Source organism: Aspergillus uvarum (genome assembly GCF_003184745.1).
Source record: "Aspergillus uvarum CBS 121591 unplaced genomic scaffold BO82scaffold_31, whole genome shotgun sequence".
NCBI lineage: Eukaryota > Fungi > Ascomycota > Eurotiomycetes > Eurotiales > Aspergillaceae > Aspergillus > Aspergillus uvarum.
In genome coordinates this window covers 77,909-93,180 of record NW_020291328.1, presented here as the reverse complement: position 1 = coordinate 93,180, position 15,272 = coordinate 77,909, and the positions used below count along the sequence as shown (strand labels likewise).

Here is a 15,272-nt window from a genome sequence, read left to right as displayed (position 1 = left end):
TTCTGGTCTTAATTAGCATAATCATAATTTCCGATTGGGTATCTAACAGGATCCCTCGTGACGAGAACCTAGCTCTCTTGCCTTGTATTGACCACGTTATTCTGAAGTACGGCTGGAGACTTGAAAGCGGGGGCAGAGTCGGTGATTACGCCATCGGTGGAAATTTGAGCTTTGTAGGGGCGAGTATCTAGTTGTTCATGTATTTTACACGATCGCATATCAATTCGCCGGGCACTGTCTCTTGCTCGTTTTCGTTCTGCCTACTCGATCGGCCGATACGAGGGCTGGATGGCAGATACTGCATGGCCTCGTTCCGAGTTGCGTGACAGAATCCGACGGGCTGATCGATTGATTTTCAAGCCTGCGATGGTCATGAGCGGCGTAGCTTGACTACCCACCCAATGTGGGTGGTGAGTGACTCTTTTCAGTCATCTGGCATGAGTGTGGTCTAATTGAGCTTGTGCCTCATGCGATCATAGTTCACCACTGACTCCAGCAGCGTTTGCGTTCCAAGGACACTATAGGATATCAGTCGAGTCCGAATTGACCGAAACATAGAAAATTCTCAGCAACCGGCACTTACCAGTCCTCGGGCTTGCAGTACTCCTCCGGATGGTGGCTGACACCCTCCTTACAAGGTACGAAGATCATCGCCGTGGGGCAGTGTCGGCTCGTGTAGACGCTGTCATGGCCCGCGCCACTGGTGATCTCCAGCCAGCCGTCGGCGCCGACGAGCTGCGTCGCCGCCTCCTTGACGGCCGTCAGACAGTGGGCATCGAACTGCACGGCGGGCGAATCGGTATCCAGCGTCCACTCGAAGGACACGCCCTTGCCGTCCTCGCGCGCGAGCTCGTTGAAGGCGTCCAGACATTCGTCCTGCACGGCATGCACGACGTGGTCGCGCGGGTGCCGGATGTCCAGCGTGAAGGTCACCTCCGCGGCGACGGTGTTCGTGGACGAGGTCGGCGGCAACTTCAGCACCCCCGTCGATGCCAGCGCCCCGTGTCGCTTGGCCACGGCGTTCGACGCGGCGATCATCTTCGCGGCCGCGAGGAGCGGGTCGCGCCGCGCACTGAGCGGCGTCGTGCCCGTGTGTGCGTCGCGGCCGGCCACCTTGATCGTCAGCCACCGGTATCCCTGTGCTCCGGTGACGGCTCCGATCTTCCGGCTGGCTTCCTCCAGGATGGGGCCCTGTTCGATGTGCAGCTCGAAGTGTGCCCCTAGTGGGTAGCCTGTGGGCGAGCAGGGGGTGTCGCCCAGGAAGCCATGGCGCTCCAGTTCGGAGTGCAGTGTCACGGATGGGTCGAAGATATCTGCGAGTTTCCAGGCGCTCTCGACGGGGATCTCGCCGGCCCAGACGCCGGAGGAGCACATGGATTTCGGGAACCGGGCCCCCTCCTCGCTGTCATGCGTCAGAGAGAGGGTATTCCCCTTGTGATTTGCTGTACTCACTTGGTCCAGTTCACCAGTCCGACATCGAATTGTGTTCGGTAGCCCTGGTCTTTCATCGTGCGCAGCACTTCTAATGCGGCGATGACGCCCAGAATGCCATCGTACCGGCCCCCGCGCGGTTGCGTGTCGAGGTGACTGCCCATTGCCGTCATGGGAGCCGGGGAGTTGAGAGACCCGCGTTGTCGCGCGAACATGTTGCCCATCTGGTCGATCGTGACGATGCAGTCCAGCTTCTCGGCTTCATCCAGCAGCCACCGGCGGACTCGAGCATCGTCATCTGTCAGGCATAGTCGGTTCATGCCGGTTTCCGTTGGTCCGCTGTAATCAGGGTCAGGCTTTGGGTGTCCATTGCGAGATTGAGATCATACTCACTCGCCATATCGATGGGCTGCGCCCCATTGACAGGTGTGATGGAGAGTTTCCAGCAGGCGGTTGGGATTGATTTTCAAGCCGGATCCGGCGTGCGATGACAGCTGCCGCCGGAAGCTCGTCGCGGTCAACCCACGAGAAATTGAGGGTTTGAACATGATCGTGGTGGAAAGGAACGACGTCGTATGGGGTTTCAACTTCACTGCGCCGCCAATGGCTAGTGAGATAGTGAGTTGGTGGAGGCAGGATGGCTTCAAATACTGTAAGCCGATCGCCGACCGTGGAACAATTGCGCCCTCCCGCGACCTGCGCCTTCTTGCGACAATCCGCTTCTCCTGCACATACCCACACAACTTGTGGAGATCGAGAGGAACGAGGAGAAGAAAAAAAAATCTAAATGAGAGTGGCCTCTTTTCCAATGGAGCCGAAGGGTTCAACGCCGAGGAAACATGTCGTCAAAAGGCGCGCCGAAGCATTTATTAGAAGCCAATAACCGCCGCCTCGGATCAAGCCCGAACGAACCCACGAACCCTTGCAACTGAACTGCACTTTATCATCATGACTCCTCAACGGCGATCCATCTACATCAGCTCTGCTCCTTCGACAATAGTGTCGCCTCCCGTGGCCCAAGTCCGCACTTTTCATGAGCAGTTCCCCGGATATCAGGCCAGTCCTCTAGTGCCTTTGCCCGAAGTCGCGCAGGAACTCGGCGTCCGTGCGGTGTATGTCAAACAAGAAAACAATCGTTATGGCCTACCATCCTTCAAAGTATTGGGAGCCTCATGGGCCATTTACCGGGCGCTTCTGGCGCTCTTGGACCTGCCCCTTGAGACGTCCTTAGAAACCCTCACGGAGCGCATCCGGGCGGGTGAGCCTTTCACATTAATGGCCGCCACGGAGGGAAATCACGGTCGCGCAGTGGCTTGGGTGGCCCGTCAACTATCTCTACAGGCGCGCATCTATGTCCCTCGCACGATGGTTGCGTACACCCAGGAGATGATCCGGTCGGAGGGCGCGGATGTCATCGTTGCCAATGGGGACTATGACTATGCCGTGCTGGAGGCCGCCAAGGCATCTCAAGCGACAAAAAATGCAATCCTAGTACAAGACACGGCTTTTGATGGCTATGAGGAAATCCCATCCTGGATTGTAGAAGGCTACTCCACGTTGATGCACGAGGTGGATGTGCAGCTACAAGCGCTGGGTCAGCAGAATACTCTTGTTGTGTCACCTGCGGGAGTCGGATCGTTGGCTCAAGCGGTCGCGATTTATTCCAAGTCGCGCACAAGCCCGGCGACTTTTGTGGCTGTCGAGCCAGATACCGCTGCTTGTCTGAACCTGAGCCTTATAACAGGAGAGTCGACCTCGATCGTCACTAGTCCCAGTATCATGGCCGGCATGAATTGCGGCACTGTGTCCTCCGCCGCCTGGCCGGTTCTCCAGAAGCTTGTCGACGCCAGTGTCACAATCTCGGATTATGAGAGCCATCGCGCCGTTCAGTACCTTGCGTCAAACGGAGTAGACTCGGGTCCGTGCGGTGCGGCTAGTTTAGCAGCCATTCGGCGCCTCAAAGCAGAGCACGATTCCTCTGCGTACTTTTCCTCGGACTCGGTGATTGTACTGCTGAGCACTGAGGGTCATCGTCCCTACCAAGTCCCTGAAGATGTCTCGTCAGATGACCCGATTGTCTTGACCCAGACCCTTACACGGATTGACTCCTCCAACCCAACATTGTCCAAGGCCAAGGGAGCGGGCGAGACAGATGTAGTCAACTACCTGTCGGCGTGGTTTGCGCACCGTGGCATCGAGCATCATCGCGTGGAAACCAAGCCAGGCCGTCCTTCCGTGGTCGGCATCGTCAGGGGAACTGGAGGTGGGAAATCGTTGATGTTCAACGGCCACGTGGATACCGTGACCTTGAGCACGTATGAAGGAAACGGACTGAGTGGACATCTCGGGGAGAAGGATGGCAAACAGGCGATCTTCGGTCGAGGGACGCTTGACATGAAAGCCGGAGTCGCCGCAGGACTGGCTGCATTGGCGAGCGCCCAGCGGTCAAGGCTTGCCGGAGATGTGATCGTCACTGCTGTGGCGGATGAGGAGGATGCCTCGCAAGGCACGATGGATGTGATCGAAGCTGGATGGAGAGCCGACGGGGCGGTGGTGCTGGAGCCCACTAATTTAAGGCTAGCACATGCTCACAAGGGATTTGTGTGGGTAGAGTTGGAAGTGCAAGGACGCGCAGCGCATGGCTCGAACCCTGCGGCCGGTGTTGATGCGATTATGAACATGGGGTTGTTGCTGCAAGCCTTGAAGCAGTATCAGCAGCAATTGCCGGTTGACGAGGTGCTTGGTCAGGCATCGCTTCACTGTGGAGTCATCAACGGTGGGGATGAGGTATCCTCGTATCCTGCCAGCTGTACATTGACCGTCGAGTTCCGAACTGTGCCCGCACAGACAGAGGAGATCATTCTGAATGAACTGCGAGACCTGCTTACTCGGATCAAAACGCAGGATTCCGAGTTCCAGTTCAGCGAGCCTCGCATCACTTTCTCGCGCCCGTGCCAGTACCTCCCTGAGAGTCACCCCCTGGTGCAGCAGGTGGTTGAGATCAGCAAGGAGGTTCTCGAAGAACCTGTCCCAGTGGTCAGTGTGCCGTTTTGGTGCGATGCTGCTCTTCTGACACAAGCGGGAATTCCCAGCATTGTCTTGGGACCGGTGGGCGAGGGATTGCATGCCAAAGAAGAATGGGTAGAGGTGAACAGTGCACGACAACTGACTGAGATGCTTGAGAAGTTGAGTAGAGAATTCTGCCAATGAGCTTGAATGTATCATAGATCACTTAGGACTGAGGGAAGCTGCCATGCATGTTGATGCTCTCGCATGTTGTGTGTTGTGAAGATAAAGTGTCTGTGTTGGAGATGATAGATAGATAGTCGACTCTGATCTGGTGCCTGAGGCATGAAGAGCGTGCCAGACCCCGTGCATTAATTAGTCAGCTCAACATAGTGGGGGCAACGGCGGGGCAGTTTGGGTGGGGTATATCTAGCCAGGTACGACAGGCGGTGAGCATACCACCGCCTTAATCTGCCGCTCGGCGTTGATGACTGCCACCCACTTTCTCTCTCTCTCTCTCTCTTTCCTTCCTCTCTTCTGCAATTGATCCACTTTCAACTTCGTCGCGTCTCGTTCCTAACGATCGAGACTACTACTATACTATCCTGGATGTAATCTCATCTGCTTGGCTGCCGCTCTGCGATGGACGATTTTTTCCCGTTTGATGACCAGCTTCTGTCCCCATCCTTCGAGAATCTTCTCGATGAGACCAACCAGTTTCTTGATCAGTCCCCTGGCTCAGGCGCATCGTCCTGGAACCTCGCTCCTTCACCAGAAACCAGTAGTAGCTTTTTAGAATGGCAACCGTCGGACAATGCAGCGTCTTTCACGCTTCCTATCGATCACTCATCGCTCGACTATCCTCCCCAGCCAAGTGATTTGCCTGACGTGCTCTCCACCAACAATCTCTCGCAGCACGACACACTCGCGCCCTTTTATTACCCACTTGCTGCAGACCCTTCCCTCCCAATTCATCCAACCCGTCTCGATGACGGCTTCGTTAGTGTCTCCCAGTGGCTGGACGGTGCCTATCGACCCCCCGTGCCCTGCAGCTACTGCCAACGTCACCGACTACAATGTCTAATTCTGCGCACCACTTCCGCGAACCCCAATCCGGTCACGTCATGTTCCAGCTGTGTCGCACTTTATCGAGAGTGCAGCCTCGCACAAGGCGAGAAGCGCCAGGCTGCAGGATTCGAAACCATCTCCCCAGTTTTCGGCCATCTGCACGGCCTCACGGAAGAGCACGACGGAGGACTTGCTCCCTCAGAGCCTGGATTAGAAGTATCAGCAAGACAGGCGGACAATGCTACTCAGGCTGAGACACAAGTGAGGCCGCGCTTCTCGCGCAAGGGAGCAAAAATCCTGCGCGACTGGTTCTATCGCTATCAGCACTTTCCCTACCCGACCGATGAACAACGCGCCGAGTTTGCCAGTCAGACCGGCTTCACCGAGCGACAGATCTCAAATTGGTTTGCCAATGCCCGCCGACGCCGGAAGATGGCGTTACGCACGCCGCGGCCCAACCCCGCCACGCCCTCGCCTCGCGGCAGTTCCCCCATGCCTATTTCGAGGCACGCATCTTTGACACCTATGGAGCGATGGCAGAAGTCTCCTCCCGACCAAGATCCAGTCCCGCAAGCCATCATTGAGAAGGCCATCGCCACTTCGAACCTTCCCCCAGCAGCAGGAGCTGAACTCAGCCGAGGCGAGCGCGTGGAGGCGAGCCATCGCGGCGACGGCCATGCTTACTCGGTCTCGAGTTTGGAAAGCGGACAGTTGGAGAGTGCGCGATCCCAAGCATCGTCTGACACGGCATCTTCAGCGGCTTGGAGCCACAACTCGGATGATTATTTCCCATTCCCGCTGTCTGATAGCCGTCGACGCCGACAGCATTCTCGACGCAGGCCCTCATCCACCCACTCACTTGACGATCATCAATACCAATGCACGTTTTGCCCTCGATCCTTCAAGAAAAAGCACGATTGGTGCCGCCATGAGTCAAGTATGCACCTCTGTCTTGAGTCGTGGTTCTGCACTGTTGATACAACTACACCTGTTGATCTAGAGCCCGTGGAATGTGAGTTTTGCGAAACTCCACGGCCCTCGCCTGCGCACCTCGAGTCACACGAATTCGACGTCTGCGCGGATCGACCGCCGAGCGAGCGAACATTCGCGCGCAAAGACCATCTGATCCAGCATCTCCGGAAGTTCCACCGGTGCACCAAGGTGCCTGCAGCGAGGGTCCAGGGGTGTCGCTCCACTCGCACCGCTGTGACGAGTCGGTGTGGGTTCTGCGACGCGGAGATGCAGAGTTGGACTGAGCGGGCGGATCATCTGGCGGATCACTTCAAGAAGGGCCTGCGATTGAGTCAGTGGACGGGCGGATGGGGACTGGATGCTACATCGCTGGCAATGCTGAGAGATGCTACCTTGCCGGCTCAGCGAGTGTCCGGGTCGTGATGGCTATGTTCATTCGTTGGAATTGACAAACTCCGCAACCTTGCGCCATGAATTCTGCGGGAGTCACCAATACGTCGGCGGTGTAACGGCCGGACAGTATTGCTTGGATCATCCATTGACATGGGCGCGTTGTGGGTCATTAGAGCTCTGAAACTCTCGATGCCTGATCATGGCCGACTCTCCACGTGCCTCCGACCGGCGTAGCAGCAGTGCAGTGCCCTGAATCCTCTGCTCCATAGAGTCGACACCACTTAGACAAGGATCCTTCCGGACATAAACCCTGGACACTCCTGTTGAACAAAGTGCCGCCCACAAGCAACGCAGCCTATGAATGTAGATAGTCGTCAGCTACATGATCGGTGCCTGATGCCTATCCCTTGCCATCATGATCTACCTATCTATACACAGTACACATATATATAATGGGAATGAGGCTTGTCATTCAGTCACTAGGCATAAATACCTTGTATACCGGCGTGGAGCCGCATAATCTGCCTCATTTGACCACTTTTAGTCATACATGATGTGTACTGTACAACAAAAGATCTCACGCAACCCCTCCAAGAAAACCCAAGAACCCGTCCCGCATAGCCATCCTGAATGTCCTTTGATCATCATTCACACAAAATAAAAGCACTATACAGTGATTTCAGTTACATCATTTTGAAATGTTACTTATTATATACACATATTTATATATAGTTTCACACTTATCTACAGAGGAAGGATAATGTGACAAGGGTAGGTAAGTAAGCGGATCAGTCCCGGAGGCTACCAACGCAGCCATTTATATCCCCGGGAACTGCGGAAAACATGCTTTCTAGACCGTGTACATCTAGACTTGTTTGGGGGGGAGGGGAATACTAGTATCGTGTATCATGTCCAATGATTAGGTAATCTTCATAACTTTCTTAAGCACGCTCAGGGAGACGGGCTTGACAAGGTACTCGTCCACTCCTGCGGCCAGCGCCTCTTGCTGCTGGTCCGCCGAGCCGAGACCGGTGACCGCGATGATGCGGGTGGGGATGAGGCCCATTTGCTTCTCGTATTGACGGATTTGCTCGGTTGAAGTGATGCCGTCCATCACAGGCATGGAGATATCTGTGCGCTTGGTCAGTCTCAACTGTCGCTTGGTGATTGCAAAAGGGGGAGGCACTAACCCATGAGGACAAGATCGTGGCGACGGGTGCCGTCTTTGTAGGTATTGAGGGCGATCAGACCGTTGGAGGCCGTGTCGTAGCTGCAGCCTAGCTTGCGAATGAAAGTGGACAGAATCTTCGGCGGTGGTTAGCATCGAATGAACCACAAGAGGGAGGACCAAACTCACCTTAAGGTTGATATCATTATCGTCCACAATGAGTACATGTACATCCTTCAGAGGTTTGGTGGGGACGGAAGAAGAGGACGGCGACTGGTGGGTATCGAGTGGTGCTGTTGATGCCGGTGGCATGCTTTGGAAAAGATCAGGAGTAGGGGAAAGTGTAGGATCCACCGTTGGGGGAGACAGCGGGGTTTGGCACGGGGTCGGGTTCTTGATGTATTCGTAGTATAGAAGGAGGATACGATTGAGCACTTCGTCAATTTTTCGAGGTCCGAGCCTGAGTGGATGTTAGTGGGAATTACAACTGATGGTGATAGCAGCCAGGACTTACGGTTGTGAGACGCGAATCATGTTCGGTGCCATAGTATCCCGTATCAGATCCTGATTGCTGTCCAAGACGAGGTAAAATTTGAACCCGCCTGGAGCGCCCGTTGTTGGCTGTAAATTGCCGGCCGCCATAGCCTTACTGAGGGTTTCCTCCTCGATCACGACAACTTCGCCGTTTGCGTCGGCTAGCGACTCGGCCTGGGTCAGAGTCCAGCCAGGCTGCTTGAGTAGCACCGAGATCAGTGAGCTGCGGATTGCCAGCTTGCGCTTGGCTTCGGCTGGTAGAATCCCAGTCGGCACCTCTCGAGGATGTGGATAGCTGTCAAAGCCAACAAGGGAGAACCTCATTGGAGCTGCTGGCACAGCAGGTGGTGATACTAGCCCTGCGCCCGGTGTTGGACCTCCATTGCCTGAAGCCAATAGACGCACAGGGATGTAAATATCCACCTGAGTCCCAATACCCAATTCACTGCGCACATTGATGTGGCCATCGAGCGAGGAGACCAATTGCCGAACGATGCTGAAACCCAGACCCAGACCCTCTGAAAGGGTATCTTCCTGCGCAAACGGTGAAAACAGCTTGTGCTTCAAAAAGTCGGGGGCGATACCACGGCCAGTGTCGGTAACAGTAAGATGGGCAAAGACCGACTGGGGATCGGATTTGCGCCGCGCCTTGGAAAGTGATACCTCGATGAAACCCGTCTTGGTCCATTTCAGGGAGTTTCCAAGGAGATTCATGACAATACGCCGCCAAGCCCCGGCTACGGATTGCACCGTCCACGCCTGTCGGTCTTGCACCCGCACCACCACCGTCAGCTCTCCATCCTTGAGTGCCGCGTTGGACGGCGTATGCATGAGGCGTCGGGTGAGCGGGTTGATTGTCCGACCCAGGCGCTGACCAGTATACTGCACATCGGTCACTTCTTCGATCAGATCATCGAGGTCGAAAACGGTCATCAGGTTGACCGGCGACGAGTTGGAAGATTTGTCAACCGCGGCCTCTTCTCCAGTCGTCAAGTTGTTGATTTTAGCAAAATCAAGGCTGCAGTCATTAGTAGCGTGCTCGATTTGTTACAAGTGCGGGAGGTTAAAATCCACTTACAGATGGTTCAATGTATCAAGCAGAGTCAAGCCGCAGCTCTGGACCATACTCATCCAATGCGATTGAGAGGGATCCAGCGGGCTCGTTTGCAGCAGCTCCGCACTAGCTAAGATACCATGCAATGGGGACCGTAATTCATGGCTCACCGAGGAGATGAAGGCGGACTTGGATCGCTGAATGGTGGCCCAATCCACCCGCGCCACCTCGGATATGATGGAATCGCCGAAGACCTTAAAATAATGCAGCTCTTCCATGTCTAGTGCGCGATCACTGCCTTGTGTCCAAACAAGCGTTCCAGCCAGCCAGCGCGAGCGGTTCCAATCCCATAGCGGGTAGAAGAGCACGCAGTATGCGTCGGGGAAACACTGTCTCAATTCATGGCACAGGGCTGCGACGTTCGTCCGTTGTACATCGGAGGATGGATCAGACGACTCATCCGAGGGCGTGACGGGATTGGATTGTGTCAACGGCGTGGGAGAGGCGATGTCATCGTGGAGATTGATAAACTGACCATGTGGGTATGCGGCCACAAGACGATTTAACAGATCCTCAGTCACTGGGTTCGGGTCGACAGATGGGGCAGCCAAGGGATGGCGCGACTCCCCTAGAACATCGCAGGGTCTCTCCGAAGCCTTGGAAAGCGAGCCTACGCCAGGCAGGTCCACTGGGCTCGGATACGGATCGGCGAGAAACTCCGGGTTGGCGGTTGTCGGGAGGGGTTCCCAGGAACCTGAATGACCTGGACGGACGCTGTAGCTGCATTAGCCTATCACATTTCATACCATCGAAAGATCAATACTCACACTCCAGAATTGCTCCGAGAGGCATCCAAGAACATCACACCATCCAAGTCCATCGAGTCGCGCAATGTGGCACTGGCTCGAGCAAAAATGCGGGCCAGGTTATCCGAGATACTCGTCGGGGGGCGCACCGACACGGCTGGAAACTCTGAACGGTCGGATGCTCCGAGAATCGTGTCCCGAGTATCACACGGCTCATCATCACCACCCGCATTCGTGGAGCGCGTGGCCAGGTTGACCGAGGTTGTTGCAGTACTTTGTTCGGAGCAAGTGACGGCAGAGAAGAGCGAGGTTAGCTCCCCAGTCAGCTCAGAAGCCGTGGAGGGACGGCCTGTCGGTGGCTCCGAGGGTTCAGGAGAAGTGTCGGTCTCAATCCAAGGCGGCGCTTCGGAATCGGTAGTGGAGGGTGGTGAGTCAGTGGGCACAGTCACCGGGGGCACTTCGGTCGGGTCGAAATCCGAGTGACCCTTGACAAAGCTCGTCAAGCCTTTGACGAGACTTTCGGCGCGGCGATGATAGTGGGCGATCCGGACATGCTCCAGATGGCCGGAAATGGCGTCGGCGATCTCTCGGAGGGTGGCGATATCGGCATCCCCGAAGTGATCGCGCGGGTGATCGTCCACGATGCAGAAGGAGCCGAGCACGTAGCCAGCGGGGCTGTAAATGGGGACCTCGGCGTAGAAACGAAAGTGCGGCCAGCCGACGACGTAAGGGCGATCCTTGTAGAAGTCTTCCTTGGTGAAATCTCGAACAATGAAGCGGGATAGATTGGCGGTCAGATTGGGGGAATCAACGATCTTGGAGGCATCTTGGCCGGTGAACAGGGCCATGGAATGAGGGCAGACGCCCCAAATCAGATCGAGTGTGCGTACTCCCAGGTAGATCCCATCGCCCGGGTCGTGTTTGTCCTTGTCACGCAACGAGATGGATTTGGTGGCTTCGGCGACAATGTACTGGTTCACTCCGTCAATAATAGAGACATAGGAACGGTTGCATCCAAAGCGGTATACGCCCAACTGAGCCAGTGCCGTGAGGGTTATATCAGAGGACAGACGAGCCTCTGGCAGAACATCGTCCTCAGGAATATCAACGTTAGGATCTTGTTGATCGGCGTTGTGGCCGGGTACCAATCGGAGGACGGGTTGATCGACGGTACAATAGTATCTGTTCGGGTTGGAATCGAGAGGATCAGCGCGAGTCACGTTGGGTTGATAGTAGGGGTTGTACATTGGAGCAAGCGAACGGAGGTACCTGGATAGATCACGAATGCGCTCTCGCTCGGCCTCCGGGTGTTGCAAGGACGCTGCCATCGCGCACACAGCCCGTTTCACATCGCCTTCCTCGCAAGGGCGGAGAGAAACGAGCGGCGGAGGAGGCGAGGGTGTAGCGATGACCCCGATCCGATCAAGTCAGAGGGTTGGAAGTCAACGAAAGATAAAAAATGAGAAATTGGAGGCGGGGCGAGGGGGGAGGAGGGAGAGAGGGAGAGGGAGAGACGAAACAGGACCGCAACAACAGAAGGCTGACAGGAAGCGTGACCAGAAGAGGAGAGGAGGGAGTAGTCCGAAAGAAAAGAGGTTGATGTTGATAGAGACGACCAAGGTAGTGAGTGCCTGGCAGAAAGTTACAAAGAATGGGTGAAAGAATGAAGAATAAGTTGCTAGTTCCTAGTGGACCAAGCAAAGAAGCTGAGTCAGGTCACCAAGATGCAAATGAACCAAATGAACCAAATGGAAGAAAGAGGCGAAAGCTTCTGAGGGTAGTAGCGGAGGGAGAGAGAGAGAGAGAGAGCGAGAGAGCGAGAGAGAGAGAGAGAACAGGAAGTAAGCGAAGGAGCCTGAGGCCACCAGAAGATTCAAACCTGTTGTATGTTGCAGTCTCAGCTTTCACAGTCAGTCAGTCTCAAGCTTGAAAGTGTCAGAGAATCTTGTTTGAAGACCACCGGCAGAATCTGGGTCACCGCCCTGGCAGTCTCTTGGTTTTGTGTCTGCCGCCCGGCGAGATTGGCGCTCTCATTGGGCGAGGTCATTCTGGCCGAGAAATCTAGACCGGGTCGGAAGTTGGAGGCGAACGGACTCGTGGCTGGATGAGGTTAGTCGTGCGTTAAGTCACGTTAGTCACGTTAGTCTCACCGTTGGGCACGCATTTTACTGGTTTGCCTGGTTTTGCCCGGTTGCCGCACCCGCCAATCACCACCCACTTTTTGGCTTCGATCCAGGTCTAGTCATCTGGGGAGCCTCAGGCCACAACTGAGCTCTGTAGGCTCTAGCAGTGTCTGGCAGTGTCTGCTCATTTCTCTGGCACTCACTTTTCTACTCCTAGTACTCCGTACTCAGTACAGTGTCGAGGTCAGCTGATCGGATGCCTCAGGCTGAAGTTCCCACCCTCTTCTACAAGTAAGGTATTCCAGTCACTGTCAGTGTTGCGGAACCTTAATCGGGCAAGCCACCGGCAAGCCACAATGATGTCATCTCCGACAAGCCTTCAGTTGCTGGTCTGAGGGGGCCTCAGGCCACCAGGCCAGGCATCAACATCTGACTAGTAGTACCTGTTAACTTACCTGTTGTTGCGTCTCAGCACAACTACATCAACATCGTACTGTAGTACTACCCATTACTACATTGTCACGTCGGGCTATATCTCAACACATTTGACCTTGCCGATTTCTTGACCGTGCCTCAATGACTACCTCATGTTCACACTTCAAATCATAGAATGTCTGAGTGAGCTCCGGCTCGTATCGACTCCTCCCACTGGGGCACGGAGCCTCGCCCTCAAATCAGAAGTTACTCCCAACGCGAATTTCCAGATCGAGCATGGGCCTCCAAAACCTATATGTATTCCACGCTGTGCAGTACAGTACAATTCCTCTCCCTCGACATCTTCTCCACTTCACATTAACAGAATGTTGATTGATAATCCAGCCAGCATCAGTCACGCCATCTGATAGCAACTTTCGATTTCTAATCATTTTGCGGCAGAGTGGTCTCCCCGCATTCTACGGAGTATATATTTGGTGCTGCAAAAGAGCCCTGAGGTCACACCCCAGACATATACATCTATGTACATGTACACCTGACTGGCATCATGTCGACTCGTACTGCGATCATCGGTCTCTCGGCCACCGCCACGACCTCCTGGGCGGCCAATGCGCATTTGCCGGGTCTGCGCCGGTCTTCGCGGTTCCAGATCGCCGCGCTCTGTAATAGTAGCCGGTCGGCCGCCGAAGCCGCCATCGCCGAATACCAGTTGGATGTCAATAGCGTCACGCCCTATGGCAGTCCGGGCGATCTGGCCGCGAATCGCACGATCGATCTCGTGATTTGCAGCACGCGAGTCGATCGGCACTATGAGACCGCGTTGCCTATGATTCAGGCGGGCAAATCGACCTACATTGAGTGGCCCATTGCCAGCAGTCCGACCCACCTCGATGAGCTTCTCGCCGCCCGCCGCCGCAGTGGTGCTCAAGTCGCGGTGGGGCTCCAGAGTCGCTTTGCACCCCCCGTGCGTCGGATCCGAGACCTACTCCAGTCGGGCTCACTGGGTCGTTTGCTGAATACGGAGGTACGCGCTTTTGGGGGCACCCTGGATCGTGAGTTCCTCCCGCCCGGGTTGGTATATTTCGCCCAGCGGTCGGTCGGCGGGAATCCCATCACGATCGGCTTCGCTCATGGTATGTAACCCTAAAAAGAGTCCCCCACCAGCACCGGCACCAGCACCGGCACCAGCACCAGCCCTCCATGCTAAGTAGACACAGTCATCGACTTTGTGCAATCCGTGGTCGGGGATGTGATCCCTGAGACCGACCATATTCAATTCCAGCTTCAGCGCCCGAGCATTCGTGTGCGCGATCCCACCACAGGATCGATCGTGGAGACCATCCGCTCCGATGTGCCTGATCTCGTCAGCCTCCATGGTAAGTGGCGCATTTTAAAACATGGAACCATTCCCATCCCAGGGTCTCACTAACCTCCATAGGACACTTGCCGGAATCAGCCCACGTGGCACCCCAAGCTAGTCTGGTCGCCTACTTCAGTCGAGGCCAACCCTACCCTGGGGACCCACAGCTTACATGGACCTTGACCTTCGAGCACGGCGCGGTTCGTCTCATCTCCCCCGCGGGCATTGTGCTGGGTGCAACCACCTATGCGGAGCCTGTGACCATTTCTGTGCATCGCTTCGACACAGGTGAAGTGGAATCAGTCCCGTGGGCGTGGTCGCCGGAGCAGGAAGAGCTACCCTTCAGTGCACGCTCCGTCCACAGCTGCTTGGTGAGCTTGGCTGAAGGAGATGCTGATGGTTATGTATCACTGGAACAGGCAGCTGTGCGGGCGCGGCAGATTGCACGCTGGCTTGACTCGTTTCCGGTAAGATGATGTGTGAGAAAGGGGGAAGGGAGCGTAGATGCGCGGATCCCATCGGATGTTAGATCGCGGTGTGTATTGATGTCAATATGTTCTTCTAAGTCTATCGACACTTGTCCCAAACAATCAGAGCCTTGACTGAGGATGAAAGCCTCACTAATGGTGATAAGGGAAGGCCGTCAAATGTGGAAAGTGGCGGTTTTAGCCTGGGGTCAGTGGCGCTCGTGTCGGAGTTGGAGGAGGCCGAACACCTTGTGGGGGCCTTCAGCCCGACATGGCCTTTCACCTTCGATCCATCACCCTTGGTGCCACCATAGGGTATATGTTCCTGCAGGATAGCTCATGATACTCCTGCATGGGAATAAGATCTTCGACGACTGACCTTACTATGGTTCTCTCTTCACAATACAATGAAGCAGATCACTCAAAATCTGCGGTGCTGATCATCGTCTGTTCTT

General features: G+C 55.3%; 4 protein-coding genes across 4 annotated transcripts; 2 read left to right on the top strand and 2 right to left on the bottom strand.

Moving 5' to 3' along the window:
* Positions 1-165: 165 nt before the first annotated feature.
* Positions 166-2,179, bottom strand: BO82DRAFT_94970 (M20 family metallo-hydrolase). Its single transcript, XM_025641686.1, has 4 exons — positions 1,825-2,179; positions 1,453-1,770; positions 584-1,402; positions 166-518 (listed from the first exon to the last, which is right to left on the bottom strand). The coding sequence occupies exons 1-4, from the start codon at positions 1,977-1,979 to the stop codon at positions 449-451; spliced, it is 1,362 nt and encodes a 453-aa protein (XP_025491300.1). The 5' UTR covers positions 1,980-2,179; the 3' UTR covers positions 166-448.
* A 200-nt stretch (positions 2,180-2,379) lies between these two features.
* BO82DRAFT_284811 (uncharacterized protein) lies at positions 2,380-6,900 on the top strand (the record flags this gene model as incomplete). The annotated part of the gene is made up of 3 exons (XM_025631470.1): positions 2,380-4,621; positions 4,675-4,727; positions 5,167-6,900. 3 exons carry the CDS (start codon positions 2,380-2,382, stop codon positions 6,898-6,900), a joined length of 4,029 nt encoding a protein of 1,342 aa, XP_025491299.1.
* Positions 6,901-7,610: 710 nt separating this feature from the next.
* BO82DRAFT_94897 (hybrid sensor histidine kinase/response regulator) lies at positions 7,611-11,921 on the bottom strand. Its single transcript, XM_025641685.1, has 7 exons — positions 11,702-11,921; positions 10,454-11,614; positions 9,651-10,400; positions 8,553-9,590; positions 8,228-8,498; positions 8,061-8,175; positions 7,611-8,001 (listed from the first exon to the last, which is right to left on the bottom strand). The coding sequence occupies exons 1-7, from the start codon at positions 11,758-11,760 to the stop codon at positions 7,790-7,792; spliced, it is 3,606 nt and encodes a 1,201-aa protein (XP_025491298.1). The 5' UTR covers positions 11,761-11,921; the 3' UTR covers positions 7,611-7,789.
* Positions 11,922-13,537: 1,616 nt separating this feature from the next.
* Positions 13,538-14,826, top strand: BO82DRAFT_284962 (Gfo/Idh/MocA family protein; the record flags this gene model as incomplete). Its single annotated transcript, XM_025631480.1, has 3 exons — positions 13,538-14,123; positions 14,208-14,366; positions 14,429-14,826. 3 exons carry the CDS (start codon positions 13,538-13,540, stop codon positions 14,824-14,826), a joined length of 1,143 nt encoding a protein of 380 aa, XP_025491297.1.
* Positions 14,827-15,272: the final 446 nt, after the last annotated feature.